At 42.8% G+C, this 14,808-nt stretch overlaps 1 protein-coding gene across 3 annotated transcripts in view; it reads right to left on the bottom strand.

The window, feature by feature from the left end:
* Arhgap19 (Rho GTPase activating protein 19) overlaps positions 1–12,579 on the bottom strand; it is a 42,186-nt gene extending 29,607 nt beyond the window's left edge. For 2 of the 3 annotated variants that reach the window (XM_048452879.3, XM_048452881.3), the window contains exon 1: positions 12,495–12,579. In XM_048452879.3, the coding sequence (XP_048308836.1) occupies positions 12,495–12,550 (56 nt within the window). In that variant the 5' untranslated portion in view covers positions 12,551–12,579. Of the gene's footprint in view, positions 1–11,767; positions 11,875–12,494 lie in introns of those variants that run through there. The other variant, XM_048452880.3, reaches the window with a different exon arrangement.
* Positions 12,580–14,808: the final 2,229 nt, after the last annotated feature.

The following is a 14,808-nucleotide window of genomic DNA, read 5'->3' as shown; positions in this document are numbered from 1 at the left end:
CCCATGCTCACACTAACAGCCCTAATTAAACTCAGTAGGTCACAGAGAGAAAGGGGTAGAAAAGTGAGGGGACTTTGGTGGGAAATAAGGGGTTCAGGAGGAATGGGACAAATGAGGGTAATGAGGATAGATATGATCAAAATTGTATAAATATATGAAGCAGTTAACAAATAATATTTTTAATTTGAGACACAAGTGCTAAAAAAGGGGGGGGGGACTTTAGGAACCAGGTGTTTTGTTTGGGGAGAGGATTTTCTGTGGGGCAAGTGTTCATTATTGTTTGTTTTGGTCTGTGTTACACTGTGCTGAAGATAGAACCCAGAGCTTCATGGATGCTAAGAGAGAACTCTACCACCAAGCTATATCCCCAGCCCTGAAAACAGTATTTAAGAAGAAATTAACCAAGGTTAAAAGAAAACTCAATCTTGCAAGCACATTAAGAAACAGTTACTATGAGGTCTAGCAGTAACTAATGGAGGTGGACAGGAAGAAATCAAAAGTGGATGTTGTTTAATTTCTTATGCAGATGAGAGCTCACTGGGTAAAAGCACCTGCTGTCAAGTCAGATAACATAAATGTGAACCTTGGAAACTATAAAAGTGACCAGTGTCATTGCCCACACTTATTATCCCAGTACAGAAGAGGTAAAGAAGAAAGAAGAGTCCCTGGGGGTTCACTAGCCAATCTAGCCTAAGTGGTAAGATAAAAAAGCATAATCCACAAAGAAAATGTTGCATATTTACCTACAGTAAAAATTTTCGGTCAGTGATATGGCTCAGCAGATAATAGAAATTGCTATGCAAGCCTGGCAACTCAAGTTGTAATCCCTAGAAGCCATGTAAGAGTGGAAAGAGAGAACTGACTCCAAAAAGTTCTCCTCTTGACCTCTACATAGGCTCTACAGCACATGTGACCACACATGCATCATATATACACACACATTATATGTATTCTCTGAGGGAATGGGAACACTTTCCACTTGTGAGGTTCTATTATATATTTGCTTGTTGTATTGAAGTGCTGGTGTTACCTTAGTTGTGAGGGTCATAGCCCTGGCAGCCCTGTCTTCAACAGGTTAATTAAACACACAAATAGTGAAGAATAAAGAAAGACTGATTCAATGTGGCCAAAAGAAAGAGAAAAACTGGTACTGTACTGTGACATACCCCTTCCCAGTTCATCTTTAGGGGTCACTGATGTGGGATGTCCTTCTGTATATGTGTTGCTCTTATTGGTAAATTAATAAAGATGCTTTAGCCTATAGCAGAGCAGAAATATAGCCAGGCTGGAAAATATGTAGAGAAATAGAAGGTGAGGTCAAGGAGATGCCATGTAGCTGCCAAAAGAGAAAGATACTGCCAGAACCTTACCAGTAGGCCACAGCCTCATGGTGATACATAGATTAATAGAAATGGATTAATTTTGGAACCTTCTGAAAATGAAGATAAAGCAAAGGACACAGTCAACAAGACAAAATGACAGCCTACAGAATGGGAAAAGATCTTCACTAACCCCACATCAGACAGAGGTCTGATCTCCAAAATATACAAAGAACTCAAGAAATTGGACACCAAAAGAACACATAATCCAATTAAAAAAAAAATGGAGTACATACCTAAACAGAGAGCTCTCAACAGAGGAATCTAAAATGGCCGAAAGACACTTAAGAAAATGTTCAACATCCTTAGTCATCAGAGAAATGCAAATCAAAACAACTCTGAGATTCCATCTTACACCTGTAAGAATGGCCAAGATCAAAAACACTGATGACAACTTATGCTGGAGAAGCTGTGGGGAAAAGGGAACACTTCTGCATTGCTGGTGGGAATGCAAGTTGGTATAACCCCTTTGGATGTCAGTGTGGTGATTTCTCAGAAAATTAGGAAACAACCTTCTTCAAGACCCAGTAATACCACTTTTGGGTATATATCCAGAGGATGCTCAATCGTGCCACAAGGACATGTGCTCAACCATGTTTATAGCAGCTTTGTTTGTTATAGCCAGAACCTGGAAACAACCTAAATTCCCCTTGACCGAAGAATGGATAAAGAAAAGGTGGTACATTTACACAATGGAGTACTACACAGCAGAAAAAAATAACGACATCTTGAATTTTGCAGGAAAATGGATGGAGCTAAAAACATTATTTTGAGTGAGGTAACCCAGACACAGAAAGACAATTATCACAAGTACTCACTCATAGGTGGTTTTTAAACATAAAGCAAAGAAAGCCAGCCTTCAAACCACAATCCCAGAGAACTTAGACAACAATGAGGACACTAAGAGAGACTTACATAGATCTAATCTATATGGGAAGTAGAAAGTAGAAAAAGACAAGATCTCCTGAGTAAATTGGGAGCATGGGGACTTTGGGGAGAGGGATGAAAGGGAAAGGGGAGAGACAGGGAGGAGAGCAAAGAAAAATGTAGAGCTCAATAGATATAAAAAAAATTAAGAGAAAACAAAAAAAGAAATGGGCTAATTTAAAATGTAAGAGTTAGTTAATAAGAAGCCTGAGCTAATAGGCCAAACAGTGTAGTATATTATTATATATTATTAGTCACATAATAATACATAATTATGTTTTATATATGCTATTAATATAGTTTCTGTGTGATTATTCATGTCTGGGTGGCCAGGAAACGAAGGTGCAGTCTTTGTTTATAGGTCATGACACAAGGTTAAGTTTTTGTTTTGTTTTATTTGTTTTTGTTTGTTTTGGAGACATGGTTTCTCTGTGTAGTCCTAGCTATCTGGAACTTGCTCTGTAGACCAAGTTGGCCTCAAACTCAGAGATCCGCCTACCTCTGCCTCCTGAGTGCTGGGATTACAAGTGTGCCCCACCACCACCCAGCAAGGTTAAGGTTTAAATAGAAGGCAAGTGGTATGCACAATTAAGCAGTCTAAGACAAGGTGTAGTCCCACCCATCACCATTGTCTGGGCTCTAGTCTCCCCTACAAGGTGATCTGACAAGTTGATAAGGACTTATGCTCCCCTCTAGCTGGCACCATGGCCTCAGTACTTTCCTTCTTCCCAACAGGAGATTCCAGGGGAAATTCCAATTTCATGGGGCTCATTTTTGTCTCAGTGTCTGACAGCTAAAGGTAGAGGAATATCTTCATCTTAATTACTGTCCTATTGCTGTGATGAGACACCATGACCAAAGCAACTCTTATTAAAAAAAAAGAAAGAAAGAAAGGAAGGAAGGAAGGAAGGAAGGAAGGAAGGAAGGAAGGAAGGAAGGAAGAAAGAAAGAAAGAAAGAAAGAAAGAAAGAAAGAAAGAAAGAAAAGGCATTTATAGGGGCTGGAGAGACGGCTCAGCAGTGAGAGCACTGCCTATTCTTTCAGAGGACCCAGGTTCAATTCCCAGAACCCACAACAATCTATAACTCCAAGATCTGACCTTCACACAGACATTCATGCAGGCAAAACACCAATGCACATAAAATAAAAGTAAATAAATTGTATTTTTTGAAAAAGAAGAAAGTATTGACTTGGGGGCTTGCTTCAGTTTTAGAGAGTTAGTTCATCATCATCATGACAGAAAGCAGACAAGCATGGACTAGAACACTACCTGAGAGTTTTACATCCTAATCCACAAGCAGCAGGGAAAGACACTGAGCCTGGCATGGGCTTTTGAAATCTCAAAGCCCACTCCCGTAACAATACTGCCTCCAATAAGGCTGCAGCTACTTGAACAAGGTCATACCTCCTAATCCTTCCCTAAATAATCCACCAGCTAGGCACTAGATATTCAAATGAGCCTATGGGGGCTATTCTCATTCAAACCACAATATTCATTCCTGTAAGACATCCTACTAACCGAGGCTCACACTTTCAAAATTTAGGGATTGCTTTGGTTCGTTGGTGAGTGGGGGTGTTCCTATGAGACAGGGTTTCCTTGTGCAGTCCAAGGTTGACTATGAACTCACAAGATCTCCCTGCCTCTACTTCCCAAGTGCAGGGGATTCTAGTCACGTACCATCAAACTCAATTTCTTTAATTTGTTTTATTTTGTGTGGGGAGCAGGCACATATGTGTGCACAGGTGCATTTGCCCATATGCACACATGTGGGGCCCAGGGGTTGACTACTGGTATCCTCCTCTATCACTCACTCTCCATTTAAAAAAAAAAAAAGTCTCACTCAACCTAGAGCTCACCAATTCAGCAAAAATGGCTGGCCAGTGAGTACAAGGATCCAACTATCTCTCCCAGCGCTGAGATTATAAACCATATCTGTAACACCAACACTTGGGAAAAGGAAATCTGAAGATCATCATTTCCAGGCACTAGTGCTGCCATTATAAATCACTGAGCTATGAAAAGTGAGGAGGGTTTGGAGCTAATATGGCAAAATGTTAAAATGTTAAATCGACATTTCATGACAAAGTTGGAGGGTACTTGTGGATTTGTGGGAGATTTTTGTTGTTTTGCTTTTTAACTGATGTGTGATTCCCCTCTGTATGCTATTACTATGTTTTATTACCAATGGTTAATTAAGAAGCTGCTTTGGCCTATAGCAGGGCTGAATATAGCTAGGTGGGAAAACTAAACTGAATGCAAGGAAAAAGAAGGCAGAGTCAGGAGACACCATGTAGCCGCCCAAGAAACAACAAACTATGAGTTTCGTGGTAAAATATAAAATAATAGAAAAGGGTTAATTTAAGATATAAGAGCTAGATAGGAATATGCCTGAGCCATTGGCCAAACCATGTTGTAATTAATATAGTTTCTGTGTGATTATTCAGGTCTGGGTGGCCAGAAACAAAAGTGCAGTTATCTACAGATAACAAAGTAATTTGGGTTTAAACTTTGCTACAAGTGACATAAATATTATAATGGGGTTGGGAATGAAGCTCCAAGGTAAAGGATGTATCAGGCCCTGGCTTTAACACCCAACGTAAAAATAAATAAATAAATAACAATATGACAGAAAATCAAACTACATAATTCCCTCCTTTTTCTGGGGGGGTGGGGGGTGGGGTTGTTCCGTTGTGTTGTTTTTAGAGACAAGGTTTCTTTGTGTAGCCCTGACTATCCCAGAACTTACTCTATAGACCAGGCTGGTTTCAAACTCACAGAGATCTGTCTATCTCTACTTCCCAAGTGCTGGGATTAAAGGCATTCACCACTATGCCTGGTTCCATTGTTTTCCTAAACCTGAATGATTTAGATACAAAAATGACAGACCTTCCATCACTCTTGCAAACCTTTTCTGGTATTCTGAAAACATGCCTTAGTTTTCAGGCTTTGTAGAACATCAGAATTCAAAAATCCCTTCTTCAGAGCTAGAATGAACTCCAAGCCTGAAGTGTGTACCACCAACAACCCACACAATGTTTGTAAAAATAAGGAAATTATCCAGGCAGTGGTGGCGCACACCTTTAATCCTAGCACTCAAGAGGCAGAGGCCTGAGGACCTCTGTGAGTTCAAGGACAGCCTGGTTTACAGAGTGAGTTCCAGGACAGGCAGGGCTATACAGAGAAACCTTGTCCTGTCTAAACAAAGAACAAAAAATAAAAACATTATAACAAGTTGGGCAAGGAGCGAGAAGATAACTCAATGGCTTGTCTCACAAGCATGAGGACCTGAATTAAAAGGCACAGATATGCTTAGAAGCAGGAAAATGAATAATTGGTGTGTATACAAACAGATAAGCAGCTATCTCCAAGAATGGCAGTACACAAAGTCATTTTACATCCTGGTTGCAGTCTATAGTGATTTCTTTTACCACTAGATGGTACTCTGCCTGCAAAACGATACGCTTGGAATGTGCTGGAAAGAGGATCCACCTTTGAAAAATCAATTAAAGAAAAATGAAATGCAAGTTCTTGTGAGGGTACTGAAGCCATGAACCCACACAGCTCCAGGGAACAAACGGCAGCATCCTGTAGCTGGATCTTCTAGCTGACTCCTGTCCAAACTGTCAACCCACAAAACTTAATGTTTCCTCCCTGGTGAATTGCCTAACTTGATTTGTTCTCTAAGAACAACCTTGGCAGCATTTCTCAAAATACAAGCTATATTTAAAGTTGTCTAAGCCTGACTTACCACCCTGTGAGAAGTATATACTCTCTTGATGCATTTTCAACCTTAAGAGACTCTGAAATGAAGTGTTAAGTATATCACTTTATTTGGGACCTATCAGAAAAGAAATAAAGTACCAAACTCCTCTTTTCTTTCTTTTTTCTTTCTTTCTTTGAGACAGGGTTTCTCTGTGTAGCTTTGGTGTCTGTCATGGAACTAGCTCTTGTAGACCAGGCTGACCTCGAACTCACAGAGATCTGCCTGCCTCTGCCTTCTGAGTCCTGGGATTAAAGGTATGCACCACCACCACCCGGCTCTTACTCGTTTCTAATAAATTAAAAAGGGAATGTTTGCATCCAGACCCACCTGGCCCTGCCCCTTGGCAGAGTGTGTCATCCCCGTGTCACCCCTGTGTTAGGAAATATTATTTTAAGGTGTATTACTTTTGTTTATACTGTGGAGCATTTGTTTAATGATGTAAGATATGTTGCTTTTGTTTAAGCTGCATTTGTTTAACTCTATGAAGCTGTGTTACTGTGCTTGTCTAAAACCCCTGATGGTTGAATAAAGAGCCAATAACGAGGCAGGAGCAAGAATAGGTGGGGCTGGCAGGCAGAGAGTATAAATAGAAGGAGAACCAAGGAAGAGAGAACAAGGGGAGGAAGACATCAGGGGTCAGCCACCCAGCAAGCCACAGAAAAAGAAGTAAAATAAGATATATAGAAATAGAGAAGGATAAAAGCCCAGAGGCAAGTGGTAGCCAAGATAATTTAAGAAAAGCTGGCAAGAAACAGGCCAAGCTAGGGCTGGGCATTTCTAACTAAGAATAAGCCTCCATGTATGATTTATTTGGGAGCTGGGTGGTGGGCACCCCAAACAGTCAAAAGAGTAAAATATCACACAACACCCCTGTGTGCATGGCAGGCAGTACCCTGTCCCTTTAACAGGCAAAACTCTGCCTACCTCTTCCTCTCTCTGCATCTTTCTTTCCTTCCCTCCCTCCCCCCCTTTCTCTCTCTCTCTCTCCCCCCACAAGGCCTCTCTGTACTCCCTTTCTCTCTCTCCCCTCTCCATTCCCGTCCCCCAATAAAACTCCCCACTAAGCTTCACCTGCATGGCGTGTTTGTCCCTCAAGCACCATCTGTCTCTACCCGCCATGGTTTGGACCCACCTGCCAAGATCCAATCTCTTGCCGTATCATAACACTATAGCTACAAGAAATAGTCCAGAGCAATAAGCAGTACCACACAGCTTCACAGAACAGTAATAATCTATTAGAACATTTAAACCCTAAAGTCTGCCCTTAAGAGACACTACCCTGTCAAGGTGAACCTCTTATCGTAGGGTGAAAGAAAAGGCCAAGGAAAAACACCCTGATCCTGACGACCCCAGGACCGAGCTTGAAATCGCACCTGAGCTTGCCAGAGTCAGGCTGCAGAATCCCAACAATCCCTGATTTTGCTCCAGAATCAGACCACAAAAATCCATTAGTCCCAAACCACACTGGAAAGTTCCCCCTCAAGAAATCCTGTATAAACTCTGTACACTGTTCTGCTTGCTACTCCCTCATCCTAGAGGCAGTCACCCTCCTGGATTCTTTCTTCCCAATAAATCTGGAGTGAAGTCTGTTGTGAGGTATGACATCTTTGACAGAGCAGAATTCTAACACTTTCTCTGGGGAAACTTTCCCCTGGTGGAGCAGAGTTGTCAGACTTCTCCGGATCGCTGGGGAAACCCTCCCCTGTCAGAGCAGAGTTGTTACATCGGGGAAACCTTATCCTATAGCAGGGCTGTAAGCTGCTAGGCTTGTGGTGACTTTGTGGTATTCCTTGGCTCCCAACTGCCAGGATACCTTTCCATCTGAGTCACAACACTCACACCTATCTCCTAGGCTACAACCATCTACAAAATGTATTTAGCCCCTATATATGATCTCAACATAAACTAATTTGAAGCCACAACAACAACTTAACAAAAACTGACAAACCAGAGGTGAAAGAATTCAGGGCTAAGCTTACCTTCTTACCACTACACTGGAATCTAACGGAAGAGTGTGTTCTCTTCAATGACAATGTAATGTTCTCAATTCAGACACTGAGTTATACTTCTCAGAGCATCCCACCACTTTATTGGCTTATTGGTAATGTTTTTTGAGTGTCAGAAGAATTGGTATTACTCTTGTGGTTGACATCTCTCATAATTTCCTTCCCCAAAACAATGTAAAATGAGAAGGAAGCTAATTACATTACAAAAATACCACCGACATGTCAGTGAAATGGCTTAGTGAGTAAAGGTGCTTGCTGTCAAGCATGACAACCTGTGATCCCTAGAACACATATGATGAAAAGAATGAACCAACTCCCGAAAGCTGTCTTCTAGCCTCCACCGGTGTGCCACGGCACAAACACATAATAATGAGGTGTGGATGTTGTTGTTCTTTTAAAATAACATCAGGGACTAGCAAGACAGCTCAGTGATTAAGTGTGCTTGCTGATCTTCCAGAGGACCAGGAATGCAATTCCTAGCACACACATCAAACAGCTTAAAACCACCTATAACTACAGATTGAGGACCCAATACTTTCTTCTGTCCTATTATGGGCACCTGCACACATGTGGCATACACTCACACAGACATACACATGTACACATAAATAAAATTCATCTTTTTAAAGTAATATCAAAATTCTCTATTTGAGGATGTTCTATGGGACAGTTCTTTAACAGACTCCCCTCACTATCCAAGTCTATCTAAATCTCTCACTCCTCAAACAAGGAGAGTCAAAGATTTGCAAGTTTGTTTTCTTTTTTGGGGAGGGAGTTGATTTCTTCGAGACAGGGTCTTCCTGTGTAGCCCTGACAATCCTTGAACTCATACTGTTGACCAGGCTGGTCTCAAACTCACAGAGACCCTCCTGCCTCTGCCTCCTGAGAGCTGGGACTACTACCCAGTGCAAGTTTATTTCCTATAGACTTTAAACGGCAAGAGCTCCAGGCAATTAATGCTAGAAGCAATTCCATGTCTACATCTGTGTGTTCCAAAACCCAGAGTGATGAATATTGTCCAAGAATCAGTCAGTGCTTTTGCTCTGGAAGATCTCAATGAAAATTTATAGTTTGGAGAGATTTTGTTTTTATTTGCTTTATTCTTTTTTTTTTTTTTGATGTTTTGTTTTGTTTTTTGAGACAGGTCTCACTAACTTTAGCCCAAGTTGATCCTGAACTCACCATCCTCCTGCCTCAGCCACCCTAGTGCTGAGATTTACAGGTATGTGTATACCTGGTCTTCAATTCTTTAAAATTTTAATTTTATTATTGTTAGTCATTACACAGAAATTATTACATAGCATATATTCATTGTCCAAGATGATGGACTTTGGTTTTGGTTTCTTTGTTTTGTTTTTGATACAGGGTCTCATGTAGCCCAGGCTGGCTTCAAACTCTCTACCTAAGATGAGGCTGACCTTGAACTCCTGCTTCTCCTACCTCTACCTCACTAGTGCTAGGTTTACAAGTGTTCACCACCACACCTACCTAAACTATTTTGGTTTTAAAGCAAAAAATGACAGGGATGGGGACAGAGTTCAGCAATAGATACCTCCCCAGCACCACGAAAGAGAGAGGTTGGGATAATAAGCATGGAGGAGCACAGGGTAGAAGCACACAATGGGACTCAAGTTACTGGTGACACAGACCTTGGGAGGGAGGAAGGCTCAGAGTGTTCTTTACACTTCTGGGCTCATATCTAGTAGTTTTGGTGTACATTTTTATCTACCAAATAGATTAAAAACAGGAAATAAAATGGACAAGGAAAATAGAGAGCCCAGAAACAAGCTCACATAGTACCTGAAACTGTGATATACAGTATCAACAAATGTAAATACAGTATTAGGTTCTATAAAAAGAAAAACAACATGTAATAACAATTTTCTTTAAATGGCCCCTACCAAATAACAAACTAAACTCCAAAGATGAGATTTTAATTCTAGTCTCTTCTAAATTGAATGGAATCATCAAAATCCCATTTGGGGACTTCAGTTAATAAAGGAACATTCAAACCCCATCCCCCCATCAACTTGTCTCTTTTCTAAATCTCCTAATCCCAGAACACAGTTATAATTTTATACCTAGCTATTTTTAAAGGTTTTAAAATAACAGCACTTTACAAATTCAAAATTTTATGCTAGTATTTACTAAGCAGACTGTTAAGTCATTGATATTTGAAGCAGAGAAATGCAGATTGACGGAGAATTTAAATTCATGATATGAATCTAATGAGTTTGCTCAGTAAAATGACATGAAGCTCAAATTCTCCAGATTATAGCAGTGAAGACAACCCAAATGCAGGGGACGCCCAACTCAAGCCAGCTACTGAGGCTCAACGTGAGAAAATTCTGCTAACCAATCCTAAACATGTCCGTGTCTAACAGACAGCTGTCATCCCTCCCTTTTCTCTTCTTTTCCTAGGCTTTCCTTCCTAGAACAAGCATCTTTAGTCCCCACAGACATCAATTATACACATTACTGTCTACAGCTGCTCCTGTACCCACTGCTACAACACTTTGATCTCACGGAGCTGTTCTCATACAGCAGATGCCTCCTCAGAATCTACCTGAGACACCAGAAAGAAAGAGGTATGCACCGTAGCCGTGAGTGCTAACCCAGGTGGTCAGCCAGTGAGGTGGCTCAGGAAAGCACTCACTACCAAGCCTGACAATCCAAGTTTGCTCCTCAGATCCACCTGCTGAACGAAGAGAACTCAGGTGAGCTGTCTTCTGACCTCCTTGGCATGCAATGTGGCACCTGTGCGCACGCACACACATACACACGATAGATAAAAGATTAAAAAATATTAAGCCCCCACTAATAAATGGGGCTGGGAATATAGCTCAGTCAGTAGAATGAAGTCCTGGGTTTGACTCCTAGTACCACATAAAACTGGGCTTGGTGGCATATGCTTGTAATCCCAGCACTTGGGAGACAGAGACAGGAGATTCATTAGTTTAAGATTGGGGTCAACCTGGGTTACATGAGACTCTGTCTCAAAGATATAAATAAGCAGGACAGTGGTGGCACAGGCCTTTAATCCCAGCACTCAAGAGGCAGAGGCAGGCAGATCTCTCAGTTCAAGGCCAGCCTGGTCTACAAAGCAAGTTCCAGAACAGCCAGGGCTACACAGAGAAACCCTGTCTTGAAAAACAAAAAACAAACCAACCAAACACCCACAAACAACAAAGTAAATAAATAAATAAGCCTCACAAGAACCCCAAACTTACCTCCCGCAATATGCAATAACTAGTACTGGGGAAGATGAAGCAGGATTGGGAGTTCCAATCCAGCCTAGCTACTTAGCGAGAACCTGTCTCAGTAGGAGCAATAGAAGGTTTCAGAGTCAGATAATACTGTGTTGTGTTGGTCATGTAGTAAACAGTTTAAAATTTTTGATTCAGTTGGCAGTAGCCTTGCGGAGGAATTCAGAGTCCTCTGGCTGGAGAACAGTATTTCATTTGTCCTCGTTTTCATTACAATTCAGGACTTTCGGAGTTGGGTGATGGTGATCTAATGACATTTATCAACCCACAGCACAGTTTGGGGCAGGGTGCGGGTGTCGACCACTTATGGGTAGGTCAAAGAGTAGGAAACTCCTCCAGATACTCAAACAAGCCCATGTGGGCTCAGGAAAAACCAGGCTCACAAATCCAGATTCTCAAAATTCCCGGACTCTTACGTTCCTTACCATCGGTACCAAAGTATGGCACTGATCATATTCTGAGGTTAAAAATAACCTCATTCTGTTGGAGCGAATCGGTCCCCAATATCTGTAATCAAGAGGACAGACTTGGCTTTCCTGAAAGAAGAAATGAAGTCACAATTTCACGGACAGCAGAACCCACAATGTGTTGTTCTTAGCTGTTCTCCGAGGAAACGCAAAATCTATCACATTTCGAACAGTATTTGCCAGGCTGGGTGCCAGGCGCCTTAAAGGGACTGTTTCGTTCCGTCCAGGTTCTGAAACAGGCATTGCTATGTCCGTTTACAGACGAAGACTGAAGCCTAGAGAGGTCAGCCAGCCTAGCTGGGGTCAGCCAGGGACAGTCACTCGAGTCCCTGCTGGGACTTTAAATGTCCCCGGAGGGCGTTTAAAGCCCCAGTGACGTTGGGGGGGGAGGGGTCCGCTGAACCGCTCTGGGCTTCAGTTTCCACTCAAAACGCTCGGCGCCAGGGCAGGTACCGGTCGTCACGGACCGGGCGTCTGCAGCCAGAGCGGCGGGCGGGCACCACGCGCGGCCGGGAGCACAGACCGCAGCGACGCGCATCAGCCCCCGCAGGCGCGACGGCGCTGACACCACGGGAGAGAGGAACAAAGCCCGGCCCTGTAGGCCACGGTGACTCAAGGGCAGGGCGGCGACATCGCCTGCCCACAGCCCCGTCTCCTAGGCAGCGGGACTGAGAACTTGGCTCACCTCCGGCCGGAGTTGCAGGCCGGTGCCTCCCCTCCACTCAGCGCCTCAGCCGCCATCTTCCGCGGCACTTCGGACCGCGGCCCCGCCCCCGAAACCTTAGATTGGCTAGAGTGTTTCTTCGAGCCCCCTACGATTGGATGGACCTATGGCCCCGCCTACAAATGAGCGGTTTCATTCTATTATTGGTCTATTCAAATACCTAATTGTCATTGGTGTTGCAGAGCAAAAGAAAGGGTGGGAACACTGTCCCGAGACCTGCCGGGAGCTGTAGTTTTTCGTTTCGATTAACCCGTGTAATTCCACTGACATTTAGGATATAGTCAGGAATCCCAGTCTACACTTTCCACACACACCCCAATAAGTAAATCTAAGACATACAAAACTGTCGATTTTGAAAGTGACTTTAGAAGTCGTTTGAATGGGCTTGTGAGGCCCCGCCCACCCCTGAGTTCTGTAGGCAGTTAACGGATGGTAGGGGGAAAGGGCTCATGACCCCTCATACTTACCCGGGATCCATAGATTGTAAGAGGGACAGAAAGACATTTTCTTCAATGGTATTTAGTCACTGGTAAACTGCACATGTTTCTCCAAGCAACCTTAAGTAAACTCATTGAGACACACACACATACACACACACACATACACACACACACAAAAGGTTACTCTATGAAATGAAAGATTGAGACCAAGAATGTCAGGCAAGAACAGTGGGTCCCATATCTTCAACTTTGTATCCAGAGCTCCCCACAGCAGGTCTAAAACTTCCAGGGGAGAAGTTAAGGAGGGTTTATACTGAATGTATACACACCTTTTCCTTCTTGTTATTCCTTAGCAATGCATTTTTTAAAAGATTTATTTATTTATTATGTATACAATGTTCTACCTGCATGTGTCCCTGTAGGCCAGAAGTTGGCACCAGATCTTATTAGAGATGGTTGTAAGCCACCATGTGGTTGCTGGGAATTGAACTCAGAATCTCTGGTAGAACAATCAGTGCTCTTAACTGCTGAGCCATCTCTCCAGCCCCAGCAATGCATTTTAAAAGCCTTCGGTATTACAACCTAGATATGATTTAAATATAAAGAAGGAATGAGTAGGTTTTAAGGAAAAATCTATGTCTTTTTGCTTTGTTTTGTTTTTCAAGAGAGGGTTTCTCTGTAGTTTTGGAGCCTGTCCTGGAACTAGCTCTTGTAGACCAGGCTGGCCTTGAACTCACAGAGATCTGCCTGCCTCTGCCTCGCGAGTGCTGGGATTAAAGAAAATCTATGTCTTAGTTAGGGTTACTATTGCCGTAATGAAACACCATGACCAAAGCAACTTATGAAGGCAAGGGTTTATTTGGTTTATACTTCCACATCACTGTTCATCACTGAAGAATGAGGACAGGAACTCAAACAGGAAATAAACCTGAGTTGGAGTGTTGGCAATTCACTCCAACTCAAACGGTAGGAAAGACTGTCCCTGGGTTCCTTGGTGAGGCCCTAAACTTTGTAAGGCCCTGGACCCCAGGCTTCCCTAACAGCGCTAACAGCCATTTTCTAAGAGCTATAACAGCCTTTTCCAGATCTGGACCGAGAGTGATCAGTCCCTGCCCTACAAGAAAAATTCCCACCAATCCCAGAACTCGCCTCAAGATCAGACCACATAATCCCTCCAATCCCAGGCCATCCTGGAAAGCACTTCCCTCCCCCGCCCACACACACACACACACACACACACACACACACACACACACTCCTAGAAACCCTATAGAAACCTTGTGTTCCGGCCCAGGTTTCTGTTTCTCTGCCAAGCAGAGGCAGCTATCTTGAGTTCACCCTTCTTAATAAATCCCATGTGAAGTTTGCTGTGCGGTGTGACTTGTTGTATTCCTTGGCTCCCGACTGCCAGCATACCTTCCCATCCGAGCTGCTGAAGAAACGGATGAAGAGGCCATGGTGCTTTTTACTGGCTTACTCCTCACGACTTGCTCAGCCTGCTTTCCAATAGAATCCAGGACCACCAGCCATGATGGGCTAGGCTCTCCCACAGCAATCTCTAATTAAGAAAATGCCTTACAGGCTTGCCTATAGGCAGAGCTTATGAAGGCATTTTCTCAAGTGAGGCTTCCTTCTCTTACAATGACTAGCTTGTGTCATATTAATATAAAACAAGCAAGCAAAAATTACTTCATTTAATATTATTTCTATTTTATAATTGTTCTTACGGATATTCTGCTTGATGTGAGCGTCACAAGGCAGATTTCCTGCCCTGTGGGCAAAAGCTACATCTGCTCTGTTCCCCATCATGTCTGCCACTTTGTAGCCGTGCAGGA

This window comes from Myodes glareolus, chromosome 7 (assembly GCF_982192425.1).
Source record: "Myodes glareolus chromosome 7, mMyoGla1.1, whole genome shotgun sequence".
NCBI lineage: Eukaryota > Metazoa > Chordata > Mammalia > Rodentia > Cricetidae > Myodes > Myodes glareolus.
Note: the sequence above shows the minus strand (reverse complement) of the source record. Positions and strands in the feature narration are given on the sequence as shown.